General features: G+C 47.2%; 2 protein-coding genes across 4 annotated transcripts in view; one reads left to right on the forward strand and one right to left on the reverse strand.

Annotated features, from left to right (window-relative positions):
- Positions 1–588: 588 nt before the first annotated feature.
- The window catches only part of Smarcal1 (SWI/SNF related, matrix associated, actin dependent regulator of chromatin, subfamily a like 1), a 43,657-nt gene continuing 18,179 nt past the window's right edge, over positions 589–26,066 (forward strand). The window contains exons 1-11 of one of the 3 annotated variants that reach the window (XM_050123768.1): positions 589–744; positions 1,712–1,911; positions 2,308–3,119; positions 3,944–3,994; positions 7,405–7,617; positions 8,152–8,202; positions 13,137–13,323; positions 14,920–15,070; positions 16,314–16,472; positions 18,765–18,830; positions 25,635–25,775. In XM_050123768.1, coding sequence (XP_049979725.1) covers positions 2,366–3,119; positions 3,944–3,994; positions 7,405–7,617; positions 8,152–8,202; positions 13,137–13,323; positions 14,920–15,070; positions 16,314–16,472; positions 18,765–18,830; positions 25,635–25,775 — 1,773 coding nt within the window. In that variant the 5' untranslated portion in view covers positions 589–744; positions 1,712–1,911; positions 2,308–2,365. The remainder of the gene's footprint in view (positions 745–1,711; positions 1,912–2,307; positions 3,120–3,943; positions 3,995–7,404; positions 7,618–8,151; positions 8,203–13,136; positions 13,324–14,919; positions 15,071–16,313; positions 16,473–18,764; positions 18,831–25,634; positions 25,776–26,066) is intronic. The other 2 variants (XM_050123770.1, XM_050123769.1) reach the window with 2 other exon arrangements.
- On the reverse strand, positions 20,563–21,082 carry LOC126489471 (40S ribosomal protein S15-like). The gene has a single exon (XM_050123771.1). The coding sequence runs from the start codon at positions 21,042–21,044 to the stop codon at positions 20,607–20,609; it is 438 nt and encodes a 145-aa protein (XP_049979728.1). The 5' UTR covers positions 21,045–21,082; the 3' UTR covers positions 20,563–20,606.

Consider the following 26,066-nt stretch of genomic DNA (forward strand, 5'->3'; position numbering starts at 1 on the left):
GGGAGAGAGAGAGAGAGAGAGAGAGAGAGAGAGAGAGAGAGAGAGAGAGAGAGAGAGAGAGAATCTCATGAGGTGCAGGTCTGTAAGAGGCGGAGACAGGAAAGTCATCCTCAGATACTGAGTTAATACCAGACAAGACTGAGATACAAGAGATCCTGTCTATGCTTCATAGGTTGTCGTAAGAATTAAGTGAGGTTCATTTCAACGATCATCACTGACCAATGAAGGCTCTAACAATACCGGTTCCTCTTTGGTCAAAGAGCAGAGACTCAGTCAGCGGCTGGATCTTAAATTACAAGGACAACACTGTTAGAAAGGAGTGTGTCAGTCTGGATGTCTGAGATGTCCACTGGCGATACCACTGACATTGAATGCCAAGCTTCACTGGCTGCCTTTACGCCGGACTGAACAACTCCCGGGCACCATACCTTACCCCGCCCTCAACGTCACACCTTCTCTAGTTCACCAGCCCGCCAATTGGCAGGCCTTCGGACCCAAACTACAAACCCCAGAAGGCCCCACACCAAATGTGTTATAAACCCCCGTTCATGACCGGCCTCTCTAGCCGTATTGGCTGCTGGGAAGTGTAGTTCCACGGTGGCCGAGCCACTCATGGCCCGCGGTCCGCCCCAAGATGGGTGAACGGGCGGCGTTTTGAGTTCCTCTAACAGTCTAGGTAGGGCTTTGGAGACGCTCCTGGGTGAGGGCTCTCACGAAGGTGCCTAGCTTTCCGGGCCTCGCTAGGTAAGAAAGCGGGCTGGGAAGGAGGTAGCGGCCTTGGAGGCGGACAAGACCAAGTGCGGCTAGAGGAGGGAGCTTGGGAAGGATCCTAGTTAGAGGCAAAGTGGGGCGGGACGTCCGCTCCTCGCAGGGCTCGGGAGGTGCCCCAGAAAGGAAGTGAAGCCCAGGTCCCAGCAAAGAGGGATGTCTACGTCGGGGGGTGGGGGTGCATTTGTGGTTTGTGGCTTATTAATGCGACCTCTCATCCCTCTGAGGTGGTCAGTCAACATAACAGACCTTGGCAGTTAGGTAGATCACCCTAGCATAAGACAGAAAGTTTTAACTGCTTTGGCTGGCAGTAGTGTAACATCTGTGAGAACAGATGTTTTAGGGGTGCTTTGTTTAAAGGGAGTATTAACAGAGAAGACAATCTTAAGCTCTCTAAAGTTTAGAGTCTAGACCCTCCTGTGACGACTCACAGTGCTACTGGAGTATTTCCTGTGTTTATAAACTTTGTAAGGCTGTACCCGGCAGAGAATTGGGTGTTCTGGCTCCTGCTTCTAAAATACTGTAGAACTGGTCCAGCCAATAGGGTAAATTAAATCACAGTACGAAATAAAATGTATGGGATGACCCTACTTTGTAATGAATAGCTGTATTTTCCAAGTATGTGGCAAGAAAACTTCAAAACGCAGGGCGGAGGTGGTGCACGCCTTTATCCTTTAATCTCAGCACTCGGGAGGCAGAGGCAGGTGGATCTCTGTGAGTTCGAGGCCTACAAGAGCAAGTTCCGGGACAGGCTTCAAAGCTACAGTAAAATCCTGCCTTGAAAAACCAAAACCAAAAAAAAAAAAAAACTTGAAAACGGTGCCCTGCGTTAACTTGGTAACGAGTAGCAGGTGAGAAGACAGTTGAACTCCCTTTACGTCTTCGTATTTGGTACAGTAACCACTGTCCCCCTCTCCCCCACTTCTCCCCTTGTTTTTTCAAGAGTCACTTTGACAGTACATTTTGGAAATCAGGCTGGAAGGCCTGCTGCTCTGGCTTGTGTTGGGCCCTGCAGGTTGCCATGCAGATGTGTAGTGAGGATCTGATACAAGGGGACGTTGAGTGTGCAGTCTCTGCAAGGCTCACATTCCTTTCCCCTCCTCCAGGCTGGAAACAAGCTGCTCGAGCAAGTGGCACGCCATGGTATGTCTAATCCATTGTCCTTTCTCGTTTAAAATGAAGTCTTTGTGCTTTCTAATGAAGCTAGGCTTCCCAGTAAAACTTCCTTGGGCTCTGCTAATTCACTTTGGCTAGGGAATGGGAGGGAGAAAAATACTCCAGCTGAAATACAATCAGTTTTGGATTCACTGTTTGCTTTTTTCATCAGTATTATTATTTTAACATATGCTACTTACTGTGCGTGTGTGTGTGTGCGCGCGCGTACACGTGCACACACACTTTCATTTTAATTATAAAAGAAAACTCAGTTTGTCCTTTAGTTTTTTCTAATCCTAATATGTTCCCCCGGACACAAGCTTGTCAGATCAAAGAGGAGCGTGGTGAACACAGTGTTTACGTCAGTCTTTCCACCCTTCACAGCTTTTGCCAGCTGCTCAATTAAAAGGTGACATTTCTGCATAAGCCTATTCGTGTTAAAATGGCCTTGCTACTTACTGAGGAGCAGAAGAGAAAGATTGAAGAGAATCGACAAAAGGCCTTGGCCCGCCGAGCTGAGAAGTTATCAGAACAGCCTCAAGGCACACCTTCAGGCCCCACTGTTTCCGGCCCTTTGGGGAATCTTCCACCGGGGCCTTCTAAGCCAGTGGGCCATGGTGTCCTTTTCAAGCAACAGAATCTCAGTAATTCATTTCCTGCTGATCAGAGAGCTCACAGTTCCAACCGTGTTCAGCCCAGCACACCAGAGCCGGCGAAGGGGCTATGGAAGATCCAGGGAGAGAGGCCCGCAGTGTGCGCAAACCCTGCCCCAGGCCCTCCAAACATCTCTGACCAGCAGCCTTCGGGTTATAAACCATATCAGGGTAATCCCCAGGCTTCTCATAAGGTCAAGTCGACTTCCATTGCTACCACAACCCAGGAGCCTTTAGCTAAAGCACAGAGCTCCCAGGACACAGTGGCTTCCTCCTCTGGACTGTTTCCCGGGGATCCCGAGTTAGAGGCCAAGACTGTGAAGCCCTCCACCTCTGGACAGAGTGGTTCGGACACCTATTATGCCTTAGGGGGAAAAACACCTAGAACAGAAGGGAGACCCCCCAAAAAACTACAAACCTCGCCCCAGAAAGTAAGCTGTCTTCAGGGAACGTGCATAAGGATGGGGGATCGTTTTCAGGTGAAGATTGGCTACAGCAAAGAGCTCATTGCTGTGTTCAAGTCTCTGCCCAGCAGACACTATGGTAATGAGGCTTTTTCTTTTTCCTATTTTTGGACTCTGTTCTAACAGTTTCTCATAAATATTAAGAGGGCATATTGGCACATTACATTTTTCTATTTTAGCCAGCGTTTCCCTTTGTGATAGACATTGTCTCACACAGCCATCAAACTCAGCTAGCGCAGGGCCATAGAGAGAGCTTAATTTGCGAGGAGGCTGTTCCTCTCTGCCAGGTGTAGCGTATGTAGTATAGCATTGAAGCCTAAAAACAATAGTTTGAAATCCATAGATTTTTTTTCCTTTCATTTTTCTTTTGTTTGTTTGTTTTTTGTTTTGTTCTTCAAGACAGGGTTTCTCTGTCTTGAAGTTTGTCCTGGAACTAGCTCTTGTAGACCAGGCTGGCCTCAAACTCACTGAGATCCGCCTGCCTCTGCCTCCCGAGGGCGTGCGCCACCACCGCCCAGCTTCCTTTCAGTTTTTAAAGTGATGGACTAGCTTGGTAAAGTTGTATAACACCTGAGGGGAGAGTTAGGGTGTGGCTACCTCTGCCACTTCTCAGAGCCACTGCTCATACCATTGCCCAAACAAACGGCAGTTCAGAGAGTTTGGGTTCCAGTCCTGACTGCCTCAGCCCACTTAGTTCCGTGTCTTCCCTGGGCCTGAGGTTCCATCTACACGAAGCAGAATTACCCGTATTTGTTATTTGTCTCATATAGAGATCTTTAAGTCTGTGAGAGCTTGCCCGTCAACAGCTTTGAGTTTGGCCTCTATCTGTTCAGGAAATAAACTCTTACAGAATGTCCGAGTACAAATGGAAGCAAAAAGTGCTGAGCCTTCTGTTTATTTCAGATCCTGATACGAAGACATGGGACTTCACCATGGCCGACTACAGAGCCCTGAGTAAGTGGGATATTAGCAAAGGCTAGCACCTGATGGTTCTGTGCCCTGGGCTCTTCTCAGCCCGCAGCTGCACCTGATGGTTCTGTGCCCTGGGCTCTTCTCAGCCCGCAGCTGCACCTGATGGTTCTGTGCACTGGGCTCTTCTCAGCCCGCAGCTGCATGGTGTCTCTTTTCTCTCCTACCACCCACTTTACAAACGGGGAAATGATGTCTCTAGTGAGCAACTAATGCAGGGGCACACAGCTAATTAGTTATGCAACTAGAATTCAAACCGGAGTGCCTGTTCCCCTTGGGCTGTGCCAGCTCCAGCAGTGACAGGCAGTTGTGTCAGGCCTTGCTCCTAAGGAGAAGATTGTTTAACCTCTGACACTGGTTAACGAACCCCAAAATTCAGGAGCTCAGGCAGGTCCATCCTGTGGTGTCCAGTCACCGCCAGCCCTGGGTGTCCCTCAGTCTTCTGTGTATGTCTTATATCAATATTTCTGTCCCCTTGTGGAATATTTAACCGGGCAAAGATGTGTTTCATTTGGTTATGTTGCAGAGTATTACTGTAGCTATGCGTCGGAGTGTTACATTTGTTTCTGCTGCCCTTGTTAGTGGTGTAAAGGTGCGCTACATTTATTTGTGCCGCAGTTGTTTAACTATGTAAAGATGTCTTGCTTTTCACCTTGCCTGCCTGACGGACTTGAACTGCCAGTCGCTGGGCAGCCAGGTGGGGCTGGCAGGCAGAGAGAAAAATAGAAGAGACTGAGAGAGAAGGAGGGAGGAAGAGAGGGAGACGCCCAGGGTCAGAAGCCAGGCCACCAGTCAGCCAGACATGGAGGAAGCAGGAAAGTAAAATACACAGGATGAAAGAAAGGTAAAAGAGCACCGAGATAAACCTCAGATAACGAGAAATAGATTAAAGCAAGAGCTAAGATGATTGTGAGCATTCATAACTGGTGATGGGGAGCTGGTTGGTGACCCAAAAGAAAGCCTGGTACATGTCCCCTTGTCCTGCTGCCTCTTTCAAAGAAATTCCTGTGTCTCTTGTTTCCCATTCTCCCCTGGTTCTCAGCAGCCGTGTCCACACCCACTCCTCTTTGCCCTTCAGGAGCTGAAGATCAATGCTCAGATTCCTTCTCTGAGGATCTGGTATATGAAGAGAATTCTTTGGGTTCACCAGGACATTTTCTGGGTAGTGATGGGCCAATTTCTGTGGAATTTTCTCTTCTTTCTTTGGTCTCTTCTTTGTAAAACATGACTAGGTAATGTCCTGCTCTTTGCTAGGGCTGCTGTGGACTGGACCTTCACAGAAACGTGTTTGCTTGGTTCTGAGGAAAGGAGTCTGAGGTAAAGGTATAGGCAGGCTTGCTCATCCTTCCTGACTTTCTCCTTGACTTTTTGTTTGGTATGATTACTTTTAATACTGCTCCACCTATTTTTTTTTAAGTGTATTAGGCACAAAAGTCTCCTTGTGGCTTTTTAGATAAAGTTGACTGGAGTGTGTGAACCCTCTGGATACCCTGAAGTCCCCTGCAGTGGCTTTGGATTTGTAAATTGTATTTCTGTTTTTAAGTTCCACATAGGCTTATCACTTTAGTGTCTTTTTATACTTTTTATTTCAGATTGTGTGTGTGTGTGTGTGTGTGTGTGTGTGTGTAGTTTGTGTATTTGTTTTTTTCAAGACATTGTTTCTCTGTGTAGCCCTTGTTGGCCTGGAACTCACTCTGCAGACCAGGCTGGCCTCAAAGTCCTAGAGATTCACCTGTTTCAGCCTCCCGGATGCTGGGATTCAAGGTGTGCACCAACACCCCCAGCTTTTGTTTCCTTTTTTAAGTACTGAGGATTAAACTCAAAGCTGTGCGAATAGTAAGCAACTACTCAACCACATCCTTGGCCCAGTTATTCTTCTTACACTTACTGGTCTAAATGTATCTACGGATACTTCATCCTGCGCCCCCCCCCCCTTTTCTTTTCCTGTAGTGTTGGGGATGGAATCCAGGACCTCAGCTGAGCTAGGTCAACACTTCAGTATTGAGCTGTATCCCTAGCCTGGATCTTGCTTTTTTTTTTTCTTTTAATATTTACTTATTTATTTGTTATGTATACAATAGTCTATCTGTGTGTACGCCTGCAGGCCAGAAGAAGGTATCAGACCTTATAACAGATGGTTGTGAGCCAACATGTGGTTGCTGAGAACTGAACTCAGGACCTTTGGAATACTCTTAACCACTGAGCCATCTCTCCAGCCCTGGATCTTGCTTTTTTACCCCTGCCCACACTCAGCACACAGCACATTAATGTCCAGAGAAGGGTAATTGACCCCCAGTCTCTGGACTCACCCACCACTGACACTTGGGTTCTGTACATCTCCCACTGTTTCTGTCATTAAGTGAAACAGCGTTACATTTGTGGGTCATCTGTACCCCGCCTTTCTCATAAATGTTTTCACTTTAATGAAAGCTAGCAGTTCTGGGTGATGAGTGTATGGCTGTCATCATTATAATGGACCACTGTGAGCCTCAAAATATTTTGTACTATTGAACTTAGTAAATTTTGTACTTTGTCTTTTCCAAAACTTCATACTGACAGGAAAAAAATGATTGACTGCATAATGTTTTGTTGTATGAATATGACAGAGTTACCTAAGTCATTTTCTTGCTGTTTAATTTGCTTCTTGTTTCCTGGTTTTGCATCTGTAAGTAAGCCTTGTGTGCACAAGTTTGTGTTTATATTTTCAGTTCCCGGAAGTAGAATCTCTTAAAACTCATGCCTATTTCACTGATTTTCCCAAAAGTTTCTTCTCAAGTAGTAATATAAATGTCTTTCTGTGTGTGCTTTTTTGTTTGTTTTATCTTGCAATGGTTTTTCCTTCCTTTGGTTGATGGTAAAGTTGAACATTTCTGTTCTCGAGCCACTCTCCCTGCTGTTTCTAGTGGGCTGCTTCTCCATGCTTTCCTTTTGTCCTCTTCCTACTTTTTAAGTTTTCTGCAAATGTCTTGTCTTAGCTAATTTGCCTTTTAAGTCAGTGTCGGTTTTTTTATTTCTTTCTTTTCTTCTTTCTTTCTTTTGAGACCACAAAGCACATCAGCGATATGTAGTAACTAACGTGGAAACTCGTGTGTCTGTGGCCTGTCAGTCCTGTTTCTCGTCTTGTTCTCTAAGCAGTTGGTAGAGTCACTCTGCCTAGGGTGCCAGGGCGCTCTGTGGTGTGTTAGCTCCAGCAGATTCTCCAGCCTACAGAGATTACTGACAGCATCTGCCATCATCACAAGCTACACCCGTTTTTAATTCAGGATTTTAAGAAACAGAATTGCCTGCCCTGCCCTATCCTGCCCTCTGTCTTGCCCTTCTGAGTGTCCTGGGTAGGGACACAGTCATCCAGTGTCATCCTCCTAATCACTTTGGTTCTTTCCTCCTCTTCACAGTGAAAGCGGCCGAGCGACTCTCCGCGGTCTCCCTCCAGCCGTTGGAAGGGGTTGATGACAGTGGCAGGGGACAGACCAGCCTTCCCTCAGCTCCGTCCCTTGCCTTTGTCTCAGGGAAGTGCATACTAGTCTCCCGCACCCGCTTTGAGGTTGACATTGGCTATTCAGAGGAACTGATCGCACTGTTTAAACAGATGGATTCCAGGAATTACGGCAAGTGATTGACCTCTGCGAGATCCGCAGATCTGTCTTTGACTGTTCACACTGACCTTCCTGATAGAGAGATAGCTGTTTCTGCAGGGCAGTGACCCCTCAGTTGTGACAGAGAGTGAACTCGTAATGGCACCCACTTTATCTCTAAGTTTCCCAAAGAGAACATCCTACTGTTTTCTTAATTGCCTGGTCAGTGTTGTCTTGACCAATGTAAAGTGCATTGCTGCTTTGACTTTAAACCCGTTTGTTTCTATTTTAGCCTTAGCAGAACAGAAAAACAGCAGCTGCCCTACAAAGAAATGCCTTCCTGTACCCTAAGACAGTGGTGTCAAATTTAGGCTTGCATGGAAACACGCCTAATAGGAGTTAGCGCTTTAGCTATGGATGGGGTGGATATGTTTCTAATAAGTTCCCTGGTGGGGGCTATGGTACCCACCTCAGGACTACCACGTCCATCATGAGAGCTTGCTGGAAGTTCATGAAGTTGGAAAGTGAACAAGTGAACATGTGCATCTTTCTCTCTTCTCATTGCAGATGTCAAGACCAGGAAGTGGAGCTTTCTTCTGGAGGAGCACAATAAACTCAGTAAGAAAAGCCACCTCTTTGCTTTTCATCACCGTCTTAACCTTTGGTAGAAGCCTTAGCTTTAAATCGCTCAGAAGGGAGGTTTCCCCTCCCTGCTGCCACAGTGGTGGTACCTTCATAAGCCTGAGGACAGAGTAGCTGGCGAAAGACCTGCTTGGCTTGCTCTCTTCAAGCCTGCCAGTCCCAGCAGCTTTGTGAAAATCATTCGGACGCAGGGCTCTGCATCCATAAGGGCAAGGCGGTACTGTTGAAATTCCCAGGGCCTGGAAGCCTTCCTGCCATCATAGGCAGCCGAAGGGAAGGATACAGACTTGGGAACTCCGGGGAGTGCTGGGATGGAAGTGACTTTAGACAACCTCAGTTTACCTCCAGAACTGGATGACCAGAAGGTAGGAGAGTGTTGTGGTTTGTGGCTGCATCTGGGGTTGCGTTCTGTCAGATGTGGAAGTCTGGACCTGATGTGAAGAATTTGAACAGCACTTAGAGACTGACCAAGAGCAGGGATGAGTGCACAGCTACCATGACCACGAAAGGGAGCTGCCTGGTTGGCTTATCATTGTATTCTTCTTGTATTCTTTCTTGTATTCTTCTCGGACGAACCTAAACCCTAATGTGCCAGGGAAAGGTGGTTGTGGTCATAGCCTGTTCTGGAACACTAGTGTCTAACTTAACGCAGTAGTGAGTTTTCACAGTTGTTTCCCCCTTCCTGATGCCCTGTGGACTTCCTGGGCCTCCCAGAGGGTGGGAGGAGCTGTGTGTAGGTACCAGTCATAGCAGCGAGCGGGCCAGCCTCGGGAGTGTGAAGCCATTAGCTACCTGTTCATCAGGCGAGGGCTTTGGGGAAGAGGGTGGAGCTGGGTTGCTTTCTGTGCTCCACATCTCCTGACTTACTGTGTACCATCAGGTATCAGGTGGATGGCTCACTGTTTTGTGTCCCACTTGCCCTCTTAGTAAGAAAGGACATCTCTTGGCTGGAGATCATAGAGGATTTGCCTTGCACACCTAAGGCCTGTGTGGTAGCATGTGCCTGTTATCCCAATACTCAGGAGGTGGAAGCAGGGGAAGCAGAAGTTCAAGGTCATCCTTGGCTACCTAGCAAGTTGAGGCTATCCTGGGCTACATGAGACCCTATCTGAAAATAAAATTTTTCTTGTTTTTTAAAATTCATATCTGTCTCACTGGCAGACAAATGCAAAGGAACAAATAAATACAAAAGGAAAATGCTTTGTTCCTTGAGGAAGGCCTTGCTGTAGACGGCGGGGTCAAGTTGAATAGGAGGTGGTATTTTAGTATCCATAAAATCTGGCTGACGCAGTAAAATGGCCAGTGTGGATCTGAAGTTCTCTGGCAGCTGTTCCGAGCTTTTGACTCAAAGGAAACTGTTGGCTTAACCTGAATTTTTGATGAGAGACAGGAATTAGTTCTTTCCTGTCGCTTCATTGTCTTCCTTGACCAAGAAAGACAAATATGTGAGCAATAAAATTCTCTGCCTTTTATGGGCCAACACCGCAGGATTCGTGGCATTCGCAGGTGATGCAGAGCTGGGAAACTGTCAGCCTTCCACAGTGCTTCCTAAGATTTTGTAGACTATAGACCTTAGAATATCTAATAAACTCAGTCAGTTCTTCTTACAGAAAATGCAAATAATGGGTACCTCTCGAGTTTGTATTAGACATTAGTAATTGTCTAGGCCCTGAGTTGGCAGTTTTTACATGCTCTTTCCTGGTTACATTGTCCCAGTAAGGAAGCCTTCACTTGCCTTACTGGGGACATTTGGGAGTAACTGTAAATCAGGGGTGGCAGAAACAAGATTTAAACTCCTACTGCATTTGTAACCTGACCCATTAGGCAATCGTAACGCCAGCTCTGAGCACTGAGGCCAGAGTGGGCACTCTGAAAAGAGCCTGGTTCTCACCCTGGCTCGGTTTCCATTGGTGCTGCAAACCTGGGGAACTTGCACCATACTTCTCACCTGGAGATCCCCTTCCTCATGTGTGAAGTCGGATTGTTGGTGCCAGCCTAGTAGAACACGTGCTTGAGATGCTAATTAAGAAATGGCAATGAGGCCTGAGTGTGTCATCAAGGACATGGCGAGAGTCATTTCCCCTAGGACAGTGACTCCGAGGTTTCTCTTCTTTCCAAGTGACTGGATGCCTTCTGCCCGCAGTGAAATTGGCATGAGGCCTTTTGTTTTCCCTGGCTGTCACAGTCCAGAAGGGTTCTCCATGATCTTGTCTTGTCAGCTGCTGTTTGGAAACACTAGCATCTCAGCTGTGTGGCTAGCGCATCCTGCCAAAGAGCTTTTTGTAGAAATGACTTCTGTATGACTCATGAAGCCAGACAGCACATGCCTGTCATTCACCAGCACCGAGAAGGGACAATAGGCAGCGCTGACGAGGAAGGATGACGTTCTCAGAAGTGCCCCGTGAGCTGAACTAGCAATACAGGGCTTTGGAAACAGAGCTGTGGGAGACAATGGCTTTGGGTTCTTCCCCTCTGAATGGATGGAAAAAATGGGGTGCTTACAGAGGCCTTTGCCACCAGCAGCTCTGCAGCTCCTGGCTGGCTTTCCCAGGTGTTTGGGTTCTAAAGAATGCTGGAATTATGGTGAAAACGGCTTCTGCCAAGTACACTGAGTGCTCAATCTCCTGAAGTTTGTATAAATTAGCATGTTCAGATTTAATTTAAGAGATAAAAAGATTTCTACATCCGTATAGAACAGCCTACTTTATTTTTTTAGCATTCATTTTTTATTGATTTTTATTGAGCTCTAATTTTTCTCTGCTCCTCTCCCTGCCTCTCCCCTCCCCTTCAACCCTCTCCCAAGGTCCCCATGCTCCCAATTTACTCAGGAGATCTTGTCTTCTTCTACTTCCCATTTAGATTAGATCCATGTATGTCTCTCTTAGAGTCCTCATTGTTGTCTAGGTTCTCTGGGATTGTGATTTGTAAGCTGGTTTTCTTTGCTTTATGTTTAAAAGCCACTCATGAGTGAGTACATATGATAATTGTCTTTCTGGATCTGGGTTACCTCACTCAAAATGATGTTTTCTAGCTTCATCCATTTGCCTGCAAAATTCAAGATGTTGTAAATTTTTTATGCTATGTAGTACTCCATTGTGTACTACATTTTCCTTATCCATTCTTCAGTCGAGGGCATTTAGGTTGTTTCCAGGTTCTGGGAACAGCCTACTTTATATTAAAACCATCAGCCTTACCTAATTTCTATTGTTAATTCTGTTTATGGAAACTTTCCAGAAATAGCTGGTATGTGTGTGCGCGTGCACATGCTGTGTCGTGTGTGGAAATCAGAAGGAAACCTCTGGAGTCCCCACTTTCTGTCTTTTTATTCAAGGTCTCTTTGTTGCTTTTCTGCTGCATACATAAAAGTAGCTGGTCCTGGTGAACCAGGAGTTCCTGGTTCACCTATCATCTCCCTGGAGGAACCTGGGTGTTCACCTATCATCTCCCTGGAGGAACCTGGGATTGCAGACTCATGTTCTGGATCTGGCTTTTACGTGGGTTCTGTGGTGTGGGGTTTTATGTGGATGCCGTTGTCCATGTTGGGTGCCATTCTGTAACATGAGGACCCGCTTGTTGGGGTTTCTGTTCTGCCCGGTTCCCACAGTCGTTAGGTCCCAAAGAATCACACAGAAGGTCTACATAAGTTATAAAACTGATTGGCAGATCAGCTCAGACTTTGTATTAGCTCTTATAACTTATATTAACCCATTATTCTTATCTATGTTAGCCACATGGCTCAGCACCTTTTTTAGCAGGACAGGTCACATCCTGCTTCTTTGGTGTCTGGACAGGACTGGGGGAAGAGCTTCCTTCTATCCAGAATACTCCTATTCTCATTGTCCCACCTCTACTTCCTGTCTGGTTTTTCTGCCTATACTTCCTTCCTTGCTACCGGCCAATCAGCATTTATTTAAAACATGATTGACAGACTACACACAATTCTCCCACACCAGTTCTTGTTATCCAAATTCTGGTTCTCACGTTTGCAAGTTCTTTTACTAACTGAGCCTCCTCCTTCTTCTCTCCCCCACCACACACATATTCCCAGTGACAGACACTGTAGCTGCTTCACTGTAGAGATGACAATATAAAGCCTTAAGAGGAGATAGTTATTTTCATGTGAAACAAGATTAAAAGTCCATGTTTTTCTCAGTTTGTGGCCTTAGCGTGGACTCTGCTTTTTGGTAGTTTGTTAGTAGTAATACTGTCTACCGGTCTAATTGGGAACCCCTAATGACTTCTCTCTGAAGAGCACAGTGTTTCTTCTGCCTGTTGACAGAAGGTGACTTAAGGGCTCTCTTCCCTCAAACGCTGAAGTCATCAGAACAAAAACAAGACTAGAACCATTCTATGGAAGACTTGCTTTTTTAGGATCTTTCTGGGCTGATTTTGAATGGCTATTATATATATTATATATTATTAATTATATATTATATATTAATAGATATGAGCCTTTATGTATTTAAATGGAACTATAAAGAACTACAAGAGCTAGTTCCAGGACAGGCTCCAAAGCCACAGAGAAACCCTGTCTCGAAAAACGAAAGAAAGAAAGAAAGAAAGAAAGAAAGAAAGAAAGAAAGAAAGAGAAAGAAAGAAAATTAATTACTTTAGGTTGAAAAAACCCACAAACATCAGACGGTTCTTTTTATTATTGCATAGTCAGCCAAACCACTTTTGCATTACTGAAACCCTCTTATCTGTAGGTATTAAGGACTAGAGAAAGAGGACACAGGCTGTTGTCTGGTCCAGTGCTCAGCTAGCAGCATGGTCTGCAGTGAGCCCTCTTGAGAAAACAACATGTAGCAGAAGGCCTCTTGCTGAATTCTGTGTGCCAAAGCCCTTTCTCTTTTTCCAGGTCTTTTGGACTTGGGCATTCTGGCTCACATACCTCTGCTTTATCTTTCCAGTTACAAAGTCACGTGATCTCCAGCAAGTTAAGCTGGAGCCTCTACCCAAGACAGTGACCCTGGCATTTGCGTCTCAGCTGGAGAAGACATCTCTCAAAGCCAAAGCAGATATACCTGAAGCTGACCTTTCTGAAGTGGATGCCAAGCTTGTGTCTAATCTCATGCCCTTTCAGAGAGAGGGCGTTAGGTAGATTCCTGGTCTTCCTCTTGCTCTCTTGCTTGAATTCCATCACTTAGCACAGGTGGGGTTCAAATGCTTCTTTTATGAATACTTACACGTATTCATTGCATCCATGTCTGGAAGCATCTAGATTAAATATTCAACATTAAGTATTAAACAGCCAGGTGTGTTATTACCAAAGCTTATTGTTACCATTGATTCCCAGTTCCATGAGTCAACCAGGGCTTTGGATTGCAGGTGTAGAGAAACCTGGTTCTCACCAGCGGAAGGCAAGAGATTTCTCCCCAGAATTCTCTGCTCCAGCTTGCTCCCTGCTCAGCCAGGTGTTCTTTTCAGGCTCTTGTGGCTGGTGTTCCACAGCTGGGCAGCACAGACTAGTGCTGTTTCTGTGCTGCAGAGAGGGAGGAAGGCTGCTTCCTATGGCAGCTGAGAAGATGAGGAAGTTTCCAGACAGGATACCTACTGGCCCGTGTGCTGCTGGGCTTTGGTGTGCTGGTCTCTGGTCCCCAGAGAGCTGCTTGGTTTTTGCATCTTGGGAATCTTACCAGAAGGCCAGGGGCAGCTGAAGAGTCTTATAGTGCCCACAGGTTACTGTGTAAGAAGAAAAGACCTGTTCCGAAGCTCACTACTCGGTTTCTGAGCCAGCAATCAGTTTTTACAAATAAGATGAAAGAGGACTGGAGTTTGGAGCAGGGGACCAGATGTCTGATGCGCAGAATCTTTGTAGTTTCTCAGTGATTCATCCTCAACACGAGCAAGTCATTTCACTGTTTCTGCTCTCGCTACTTCCTCCCTTCTGTGGGATGATGGTTGTAGCAGAACCAGTTCCTCAGTGTTTAGGACGGTGCCAGGGCTTTCTTACTGTTTCTCCCGATGGTGGGTCAGGTACTACGTACTCTGGTTTCACTGCCACAGTTGGAGGCACAGCTACTGAGTGGCAGAATTGAGATTCCAGTTGAGGCCCGTCTGGCTCTCCCTCATCTCCATGCTGTCAGCAAGGCCCAGTGTACTCAGGTGCTTCAAGGTGCCTGGAAGCTGCCAGCCTGTGGAAAAGCCCTTTGCGGAAGCCGAGCTCTCAGCCTCTCCCTCTCTGTCCCTTTGCCCGTAGCTTTAGTTCCTGCCAGCCCCACTCTGCTCCTGAGCATATAGAATGGGCTTTGATCCTCAGAATGCCGTACTTCTAACTCCGCTCATTTCTTCCTGTCCCTCCTGGGCATATTTCTCAAGGGAGAGCAAACCCCTGCAGTGGGTGTTGCGTCATGGCCTCTCATGTTCCCCTGTGCTCCTGTGCTTGGCTCGGACGGAATTTTCTCTCTGTGGCTTCACTCTTGACTCCGTGGCCTGTCTTCTACATCTCCCTCCAGTGTACTTGAGGCTCTGCATCTCACTGTCTGGTTCCCTCTTTTCCTCTTATTCTGTCTAAGTGGCTCCTGCCATGTCCTTTCTGGGAGAAGAATCTGGCTGAGAGTGGAGCCCATTCCTGTCAGTGCTGCAGCCTGCATAGAGGGCCCCCTCAGCTCTGTGTGGTAGCGAGGTAATTAAGACGGACAGAATGGTCCCATGAACTGTGATACTCACTTTACCCTGTCTGTCTGCTTGCAGCTTTGCCATATCCAAAAGAGGCCGCCTGCTGCTTGCTGATGACATGGGCCTGGGGAAGACCATCCAAGCCATCTGTATAGCAGCCTTTTATCGGAAGGAATGGCCACTCCTGGTGGTCGTGCCTTCCTCTGTGCGCTTCACCTGGGAGCAGGTTAGATTTCTTTGCATTGGAATCACTGGGAAGGGTTTCCTTAGGGCTAGAACATCAAAATTACAGTGTAGAAGTGAGGCCTGGGATCTTTCAAGGTCTAGATGTGGGTCAAAGAGCAGCGGAAAGATGAGTCGGTCCCTGAGAACAGGGAGTCATATTATCCCCAAAGGGATGAAAGCCAAGCAGTTGCTAGCTCAGGGACCTATTGCCAGTCCCTCAGCAGATACTGTACCTCTGTGCCCTTGTAAGTAAAACCTTTCTGCACTGCACCCAATTTCTGGAATGTTCTTACTGCCATTGTCTCTCCCAATCCTGTGACACAGCATTCAACGATCCACTTTACAAATTAGGTCTCAAGGAGGTCAAGAGCTGTGTACTTCCTAAGGCCTTCCTTCCTGACGTCCCTGGTTTTTTTTGGTGGAGTGCATAGTACGTTTATGTTCCCAGATGACCTAATGTGGATGCCTGATGTAAACATTGAATAATTTTTTTTTTAATTTTACCAAATTCAGTGAAGAAAGGCCCAGTTCATTTCCCAGGCTTGATGGCTTTGTGCTGCTGATGTGGGGCGTCAGTTTCTTCACAGGTTGACGTCTCCCTGAGGCACCAGGTCAGAGCGCAGAGGACACACCTCAGCCTGCCGCTCATGAGGTCTGGTCCTGCCACTACCTGTAGGGAGCTGTCTATATATCTGAGTGTGTTAGATTTCCCTCCAAAAGTCCAGAAGGAGTCAGGGAGCTGCTTATAAGCAAGATCAAGACTAGAGAACTCATGTCAGGACGTAGTAGGCCCAGGCAAGGCCAGGGGCACCTATATGCTCAGGCTCCAATATGGAGACATCCAGTGGCCCATTTCTCCAGTGATGGACTGTGGAGGACACCAGGTGGCTTTGAAAGAAACTGACATCAATGTTTCCATAGTTCCCAGTAATCACAGTTGGCCTTTAGTGTACTGGGCTCTTGTAGGTCCTTCATAAAATTCTTCCCTAGCAGGAACTGTTGTGCTTAGCAGCTAGAGATCATAGAGAAGAAACAATAGGCCCATGAGGTACCTGCTCACAGGAAAGAGTCCTGTCAGGAAATGGTGAACTAGAGGCAGGGAGAGATGACAGGGTTTGGCAGATGCGGGAGGATGTGGTAACAACTATGTCTTCAGGGAATGTTAAACTCGCTCCCCACAAAAAATGCTGTTGATGCGTTGGCTGGGATCATCACTTTGTTTCGCTGTCCCCTGTCATCTGCAGGCCTTTCTTCGGTGGCTACCATCTCTGAGTCCAGAGAACATCAACGTGGTGGTGACTGGGAAGGACTGCCTAACGGCGGGCTTGGTCAACATTGTTAGTTTTGATCTTCTTAGCAAGTTGGAAAAGCAAATAAAAACACCCTTCAAAGTCGTCATCATTGTAAGTGACTTGGCAGAATCCTGAAGTGCTTTGTCTCTTTAGGCACTCTGACGGGCTCCTCAAAATTGGGAACCTGACCTCATTGGTCCTCTTTGGGTTTTGGGTAGAGGGGGCAGTAGAAAACACTGCCTTTCTTGTGTAGGGATGACCTATTCCTTTTCTGACGCGGCTCTTATGCCTGACTAGTCTGTTAGAGTCTCTAGTCCATCCCTCCTGCACTGGGAGGCCAGGGATGGAGACCAGCATGTGTGCAGCAGGGCATTCTGGGTCCCAAGGACTGCAGCCTTGTCAGCAAGGGTGACAGCCTGCATTGGTACCACCTTGTGAATGTCGTGACTCAGACATACAGCTCAGCAGTCAATAACTGTCTTCCACCTGGCGTGAAGACACGTCCCTGTCCCTGCGGAAAGAAAAGCAGGTTTTACTTGAGTTGTTTTTAAAGACGTCGTCAGCTGCTTCCAAGTTTGACAGTGCTGCTTTCAACAACTGGCTTTCCTCTCACCTGGGCAAACTCTGCCCAGCCAGCTGTCGTCAATAGAATATGTGGACATGGTTTCCAGATACAAACATGGCTGGAACTCAGAGACATGGCTGCAGACCCCCAGGGATATTCAGTGACCACCCTATGTTCTCAGTGTGTGCAAACAGGAACACATATTTTATCAAAGCTATTTGGGTAATGAGTCTTTGGGGAAGTCGTGTTGGGCTTTGCACAAATTCAAATGTGTCTTTGAAAGGATGGAAGCCATCTGTGGAGATGACATATTAAAGGAAATGTTCCAGGGAGGCTCTAGGGTGTAGGGACAATGACGCACGTCTTTCCTGACTGTGACCTTGAATTAGGTGTCTCACATAGAACCACTACTCTCCCCTGGGTCCGCACCCGAGCTGCCAGCACCGGCACATCCATCCTTTCCCCTTGGTTGCAGAGCTAGCGTGCTGAAGAATCGTTGACTGAAGATTTTGTGGCCTGTGGCTTCAGAATTCATTTGTTTCTGTTCCTGGCTCATTACTCAACCAGCCTCGAGATTCTGGGCAAACTGCTTGCCACCAGTGTTGGTGTGTCATCAGAGGAAGCAAACAGCTTGCTACTCTGGCTTTCTTGTAGCAGGGGATGGTGTGGCATCTCAGATGCACACTCCGTAGACGAGGCTGATCTTGAGCCACTGCTTGTGCTTGTTCTGGCAGCGGTACTCTTACCCAGGGTCACAAGGGCTAATTCCCTTCCATGCCTGACCCATTTTCTGCAACTTCTCTCTATAAATGGCTTTCTCATGACTTTCATGAGGACTTACCATGAATCAGGATCATGAATATAGTACCCGAGGCATCTGGACATTTGAGGAGTCTCACACTGTCCACTGTGCTTTTGAGGCCTTTTTGTTTATCATAGCATATGATATGTTTGTCTATCGTACCATATCATGGAGTGATTTGGGGGCAACATAATAGATTCTTTCAGGGACAGAGGTAGGATCACTGCTAGCCCCTGGTACAGGGAATACTCACTGGGTTGCAGGACTGCTTTGCAGACTGCCCCTGCATTAGCTTACTTCACATGTAGCAATCTGATCTTTCAGGAACTAGCATTAGCCATTTTGTGGGTAGAGAAACTAGGTAGCATAGCTCAGAGCCATTTGGCAAGCAACTGGAATATGCCAATCTGAAAACTTCCTCCTGGGTAGTAACTGTTCACAACAGCTATGTCTTTAGGAAATATGGCAAATTTTGTGCTTGCTTATATACAGAGTGTATCACTAAATCTATCAAATGCTGTACTTTAACACAGTCCCCAGAGGACAGGAATCCATCAGTTTCTCAGTTCCCACAGTGCTTTGCACGCATGGCTGTGGTGATGTAACTGACCTGCTGCCAGGGCATCTGCCATCCTTGCTGCTCCGCAAAGCATGAGGGCAGGTTCCAGACTCAGAACTTGACACCGGTTCAGAACAAGTAGTGGGTCTCCAGCACATCCGACTGATGCCATGCTGATGTGCTTCCACGAGGTAGCAAGCCACCTGTCAGGGTTTCGGGGTTTTGCCCATCCACATAACTAGTGGGAGGTCGGGACAAGTATTCACCAGCTCCCTTTCTAGGTGGAAAACTGCCCTAGGGAGAGACAGGAATTTATCCAGAGCATAATAAAGAAGCTGCCCCGAGCCCGGTTCCTCCTCTAGCCTACTGCTCCACCTCCCTGAATAGCAGCAGGTTGAATACAGAGCCAGACTGCAGCTCAGGTGGCTGTCTGTGTATCAAGGACTGCCCGTTTACTCCTGTGGCTCTTTCTTTCAGGATGAATCACACTTCCTCAAAAACATTAAGACTGCCCGCTGCCGAGCAGCTGTGCCTATCCTAAAGGTAAGAGTGGCTCCAAGAGACTCAGGGGCTTGATACATTTGTTCAGGCATGCAGAGCTTCCGAAAGACAGATGGCGGTCCAGGCTTGATGACTAGGGGAGGGCCTCATTGCTGGCATTGGGTATCTCTTCTTGGATTATGAGCTAGTTTACATCCTGCCAAGAACCCAGTCCACATGAAGTCCCATTGAGGGTCACAGGCTCAGATGAGAAGAGACTCTGAGTCGTCCTTTGGCTTCCTGCCAGCCTAAGAAGGCCTCTAAGAGTATGTCAGTAAACCACTAGGAGAAACTGATCACTTGTAGTGGCAAAGCTGCCAAGGTGTGATGTGTTAGCCTAATGCAGAACCAGGCCAGGACTGTGGGCATCACAGAGAATCTCCAGCAAAGCTGAGGATTACCCGCCTCACACCGTCTGAGGCCTGTGGTTAACTAGAAGGTTCACTGTGTACATTTTTTTCTCCTGCATGTTCTCAGATCTACACCTGTCCCTGAGCACATGGCTTGTTGTGTTCTGGCATCAGGACAGGCAGCAGTGGGCATGGGCACAGGGTCAGGGAGGGTGACAGTGGGCATGGGCACAGGGTCAGGGCGGACAGCAGTGGACATGGGCACAGGGTCAGGGAGGGCAGCAGTGGACATGTAGCTCAGGGTCAGGGTGGGCAGCAGTGGGCATAGGCACAGGGTCAGGGCGGGCAGCGGTGGACATGTAGCACAGGTCAGGGTGGGCAGCAGTGGGCATGGGCACAGGGTCAGGGCGGGCAGCAGTGGGCATGTAGCACAGGTCAGGGTGGGCAGCAGTGGGTAGTGCAGGGTCAGGGCGGGCAGCAGTGGGTAGTACAGGGTCAGGGCGGGCAGCGGTGGACATGTAACGCAGGGTCAGGGTGGTCAGCAGTGGGCATGTAGCACAGGTCAGGATGGGCAGCAGTGGGCATGGGCACAGGGTCAGGGCGGGCAGCAGTGGGCATGTAGCGCAGGGTTAGGTCTTGCTCTATACACAATCTGATGCAGTTCTACGCCCATCTTTGTTCTGTGTCCTGGACCGCACTCTCGGGTGTGTGACATCATGCCGAGTTGTGATAATTGCCTAAATGAGATACCCGCTTAAAATCCAAGGGTTTTGTTTTTTGCTTTTTTTAAAAAAAAAATAGATGATTAAGTTTACAAAAAGTACACTATTGTAAAACAAACAACTTGTCTTTTCCTCCCATCGGTGGATCCCTGGTCTTTGCTGTGCCTCAGAGATAGCCATAGCTGTGTATCCTTTGTTCTCTTTGGATTTATCTTCAAACTGAAGCTTTCATGCCCAGCGCTGCAGTGACCTTCTTTTCCCAGGATGCGGAGGCTGCATGGGCGAGAGGGGCTTCCTTACCTTACAGAGCCACAGGGGAGAGAAGGTGTCCAGTGGTAGATCTCTTTTTGCTCCGGTATGACAAGGAAGGAGTCCCTGTGTCCAGCCATTCTTATTTCCTCAAGTTCGTTACAGAATCAAGCTTCAGAGGGAATTATTGGAGTCTAATGTTTGGACTGTTCTTCCAAGAAAAAACTAATCTACCACAGTACTTAATTTTAGTATGTATGCTGTCTTAATAATATTTATAATACACAAGCCGTAACACTCAGAAGGATACATAACAAATATACTATATGTTGTATTTTCACTATAGCATTAAAGCTCAGAATGGTATATTATTCTACAACTATACTGTACTATGTATTGTATTTTCGTTATAGCACCTTAGTATTTTTTTTTTGAAGATGAGTTTTTATTGGCCACAGCTACTTGAGGGGGATGAAGCGTGAGGTGTGGGTGGCACCGATGCCAGGCTGGCCGTGCTTCACAGGCTTGTAGGTGATGGAGAACTCGCCCAGGTAGTGGCCAATCATCTCCGGCTTGATCTCCACCTGGTTGAAGGTCTTGCCGTTGTACACGCCCACCATGCTCCCCACCATCTCGGGCAGGATGATCATGTCCCGCAGGTGGGTCTTCACCACCTCAGGCTTCTCCATAGGCGGCGCCTCCTTCTTGGCCTTTCTCAGGCGCTTGAGCAGCGAGTGCTGCTTCCGCCGCAGGCCGCGGTTGAGGCGTCGCCTCTGCCTGGCGCTGTAGAGCTGCATCAGCTGCTCATAGGACATGTCCAGCAGCTGGTCCAGGTCCACGCCGCGGTAGGTGAACTTGCGGAAGGTCCGCTTCTTCTTCTGCTCTACTTCAGCCATCGTGGCGGCAACTCGGAAAAAAAAAGCGCACCTTAGTATTTTTAATCCATATACCATCACAGTCTTCAGTCTAACTGGTCTTAGCCAGTGGCCTCAAGTTGTAAAAATGGAGAGATTCTGGTTTAGCATGGAAGGTCGGTGTTGGCCTAGAGGAATGGCTCAGCAGTTAAGAGCACTGGCTGGTTTGCAGAAGCCTGGGTTCTATTCCCAGACCCACATGGTGGCTCTGAACTTTGTGTAATGCCAGTTCTATGAGATCCAGTGCTGGCCTCTGGGAGGCACATGGTGCACAGACAAAATAAATGAAGTACAAGAGCCCTGTGTTGTAGATGAGCTTAGGTGGGTCAGTAGTGCCCTTCAGCTTCTCTCTGCGGTTTTCAGGCCTTCCATTCGCTCTCTGGTCATCGCTCTTCCTTCCTCTTGGGGAGTGGCTGTCAGCCTGCTTTTGGTTTTGACTATGGGTATTTTGGTCACTTGACTCCAAACTAGGGTTGCCTTGTCTGAAGGTTATTGATTTTGAACATTATTTGTGAAGATTCTAGAATGATTTGTGAGCTTGTTAAAACTCAATAGCTCACCATGTCCTGGGCATCGGGATTATGAGGGTTGGGACTCGGGCAGTGCAGCCTTGATTTTCTCTTTGATGTTACCTGCTTCTGCACACCCTAGTCTGTTGCAAGGAGAGGGCTTGTTTGTCCCGGCGGCCCAGCCCCAAAATAATCACACAGGAACTGTATTAATTAAATCACTGCTTAGCCCATTAGCTCTAACTTCTTATTGGCTAACTCCTACATCTCAATTTATTCCATTTTTATTAAATTGTGTATCACCACGTGGCAGTGGCGGATCCATGGCATCTCCCTGACTCTGCTTTTTTCCTCCCAGAATTCAGTTCCGCCTTCCCCGCCTACCTAATAAGTTCTGCCCTCTCAACAGGCCAGGGCAGTTTCTTTATTCATTAACCAATGAAAGCTACATATAGACAGAAGGACCTTCTACATCACTACTCTAAATGACATGCCTTTATTTCAAGTGCTACAGAATATAACACAGGCTATAGAAATAGGACTTGGCCTGGATGGTGGTACACTCCTTTGATCTTAGTGCTTGGGAGGCAGAGGCAGGCAGATCTATTTTTGAGGATAGCCAGGGCTACATAGGAAAACCCTATCCCAAAAGCCAAAAAAAAAAAAAAAAAAAAAAAAAAAGGTTGGGAGGGCACAACTTTGGAGAACATGATTTTGATTTTCTATCCTTGGGGAGATGTTATAACCAATCAGAATAGTTCAGCAAAGCTAGTTACTGGCTCAGTTGTGGGGTTGGGGGCAAATGGAAAGGGGTAGCTCCTGGACTGTTTGCTGTATGGTCTTGAAATAACCCCAGTTCTTTGCTTCAAACATCCCTGGGCTCACGCTTTCAGTCTGCTTTGGCTAACTGCGTGGCATCCTCCTTGGTGCACTAGGTGTACTAACTTGCTCTGTGTGTGAGTATCCTGCAGGGCTTGTGATGCTCAGCTCCGAGGAACCGTCCTAGACAGCCAGCTGCCCTCACAGTGTCTGCTCGTCAGCTGCACTACCTTCCCAACACCAGGCAGAGTTCTTTACGTCATCTCACTGTCTTTCCTTGGCCAGGGGAGTTGACTACACAGAGCTTAATTTAGCATTGATTTATATCATTTTATACATCTTTATTTTCCTGCACGTGGTTTTCTCAGAGGTAGACCAAGCATGGCAGCTATTTTCAGGTGGGCACAGATCAAAGGCCTCGTGGATGACTGACAGTTTTGGGTCTGACAGGAAGCAGATTGTATCATTCCTTAGCTGATGAGATGCTGCTCTGGTTGCTTCTCAAAGCCAGCCTTTTCCTTTTCTGCAGTGCACTCCCTGCTTTTCAGCACCCACATTCCCCCCCCCCCCAAGTCCTTCTCCTACCACTTCAGTCAGGGAAATGTATGAGAGGACTGACTATTGACTCCTCCCGGGGGGAACCTGATGCCTGGCCTGGAAGCTGCTTTAGCCCAGGCTCCATCTCCAGGCAAACATGAGCATTGGGAGCACGTTCCAGTTGGGCAGATGTCTCCTAGTGAAACTCTCTGTTTCCACTTTAGTTTTTTGTCTTTTACCACTTTCCTTTAAATAGGCTAAACTCACCGTCTTCTACAGACATCATTCAAGATGCCACTGTTACTTTAATGAGTCTGCATCAAACTGTGCAGGAAATCATAGCCAGAAACCTTCATTGGCAGTGGTTGAGAAGGCAGATGTACATCTTGAGAATTGTGTCTCGTGTATTTATGATGAATCCTCTTTCCTCCATGGGTTACACCTTTGTTTTTATGATCAGCATATCCATTTGGAAACCTACTTTCCCTTTGGGCATTTACTTCATACGGTTGCCTTGTATTACTGCCACTAGCTCAAGGTTACCATGGTTAACAAACAGTTTCTAGGCGCTGAGCCCCACAGCAGGGTCTCCTCCAAAGCTGAGGGGATTTTACCTCTAATGGTTGTGGTGTTCCTTGTGGCACTGTCTCCTCCCGGCTCACTCTCTCTCCCATCTCCCTAAGGTCTGATCTGGGTCAGGTCTGAGTCGGGGAAGGGAAGACCCTAGAGTCCCCTGGAGCCGGGTCAGCCACCTGTTTATTTCCCTCCTGCCCATTGCTGAGCAGACCGAGCTTGGTCAGTGGCATGGGTCCCACCATTTAAAGTTCTTAGTAATTACAAAATGAACTAGAGTCTTGAAATACACTGAAGTTAAAAGGACATTTTTTCCTTAAAAAAAAAAAAATCAGTGGGCAGTCTCCTGCTGCCGCACAAGCACGGACACCAGAGTTGGAATCTGCAACTCTGGGTTTTGAGCAAAGTCAGGTGAACCCTCAGGATAAGACCCTGTGTCAGAAAGGAAAGGAAACAGTGAGTAGAGAAGACACATGGCATGGACCATTGGCCTCCGTGTACACGTCACCCATGTGCACCTCCATAACAGTGCACACACCACATGAATATGTGCATACAATATATGCAGAAGCATTTTCCATTATCAGCTAGTTATAAGCTAGGTTCTTAGCCTGTGGGTGGCAACCCCTTTGGGCAGGGGAGCAGGAAAGGGATCCTTTCACAGGGATCACATCAGATATTCTGCATTTCAGATACTTACATTATGATTCATATAGCAGAAAAATTACAATTATGAAGTAGCAACAAAAATAATTTTGTGGTTGGGCATCACCACAACACGAGAAACTGTGTTAAAGGGTCGCAGCCTTAGGAAGGTTGAGAACCACTGAGCTAGGGGCTTCTACACAGGCTGTCTCTGTCATTTACCCTTGATACTAGCAGGGTCATTATGATAAATTTAACTTGATATCAGAAGTCTGTTCTGCAGGGAATTCAAGCCTATTGGTCTCCCTGCTTTGTTCCAGCTCTGGACCCCTCATGTTTACTTCATGTTCCCTTCGACACTAACCAGCTTTCCTCTGAATTTTTCTCAGTATGTAGTGTACATTGATTACCTACTTTGTGCCACAGAAAGTAGGGACAGCCCAGTTCCTACTTTCTTAGGCTTTCTAGGGGACAGAACTTACAATGTGTGTGTGTGTGTGTGTGTGTGTGTGTGTGTGTGTGTGTGTGTGTGTGTGTGTGTGATTTATTAGAGTGGTTTACAGACTGTGGTCCAGCTATTCCAACATTGGTTGTCTGTAAACCAATGGAAGTTCCAGGAATCCAGTAGAGAGAGTGAGAGCAAGCTTCCTTTTTCCGAGTCTTATACAGGCTGCCAGCAGAAGGTGTGGCCCAGATTAAAGGTGGATCTTCCTACCTTTTGAAATTAGAAGTGGGTTTTCTCCTATCAAATGATTTGATTAAGATAAAGTCCCTCACAGGTGTGCCTGGTCATTTGGGCTTTAGGTTATTCCAGATGTTGTCACATTGACAACCAAGAATAGCCGTCACAGTCTCAAGAGTTTTGCAGTCAAGCGAGGGCCACAGTAGAGATAGTTCAGGAAGTGTCAGTGCAGTGACATCAGCTGGGGGGACTGAAGGAATGACAGTTGACACCTGACTGCTTACATTAGCAGTGCCGTTTGGATTTTACAACACATGGTCTTTTTCTCCGGCTAGAGTGCCCTGATTTAGAGATCACACAGTTCTGGAGTGAGGCTTGTTAAGAACGGCCTGGAGAGAAGGCTCGTGGTGAAGAGCACGTGCTGCTCTTCCAGGGTTGTGCTGTTCACAGCCACCTGCAACTCCGGCTGCAGTGAATCTGATGACCTTCACACACATATACACGCTCACTCACACTCGCACGTGCACACACATACTCATACACACTCACACTTATACACACACACCACACACACAATTAAAATGTATATACTTAAAGTACATCCAGCAGTGATAGAGCCTAGGAAGTAAAAGATGAAGCTGCTACAATCCACGGGGCTCTGCTGCTCTTGGGTAGGGTGTGGGGCATCCAGCCTCTGCCTCATGGCAGCATTTTGGATATTTCGTATTAAGGGATCTCTCAGGGGTATGGGTCTCCATCGTTTCCTCCTCACTATACTGAGAGTGTCTTTGGTTGTTTCGTCCTTAGGTTGCCAAGAGAGCGATCTTGCTGTCAGGGACGCCCGCCATGTCCCGGCCTGCAGAGCTCTACACACAGATCATTGCTGTCAAGCCAACGTTCTTCCCCCAGTTTCATGCCTTTGGACTGCGCTACTGTGAAGCCAAGCGGGTATTTATTCTCTTATCTCCATTGCCCCCTATTCTTTTACCTTCATGTTGACATTTTTCTTTCTGCTCCTTGATAGGAACCAAGAAATGGGCCAGAAAACCAGATGAAAACCAGATGAAAACTTTGACCTTTGAGTACTTTCAAAGACGAGATGAAATCTGTCCTTCTAAGTTTTTTTCAGTGTTCTGACTGCATGCCAGTGTGCCTGCATGCCAGAAGAGGGCACCAGATCTCATTGTAGATGGTTGTGAGTCATCTTGTGGCTGCTGGGAATTGAACTCGTGGCCTCTG

This window comes from Alexandromys fortis, unplaced genomic scaffold (assembly GCF_014885135.2).
Source record: "Alexandromys fortis isolate MF-2015 unplaced genomic scaffold, M_Fortis_MF-2015_v1.1 scaffold_220, whole genome shotgun sequence".
NCBI classification, from domain to species: domain Eukaryota; kingdom Metazoa; phylum Chordata; class Mammalia; order Rodentia; family Cricetidae; genus Alexandromys; species Alexandromys fortis.

Excerpts from the sequence above, each read along its gene's own strand:
- LOC126489471 (XM_050123771.1), bottom strand. The coding sequence starts at position 21,044 with ATGGCTGAAGTAGAGCAGAAGAAGAAGCGGACCTTCCGCAAGTTCACC.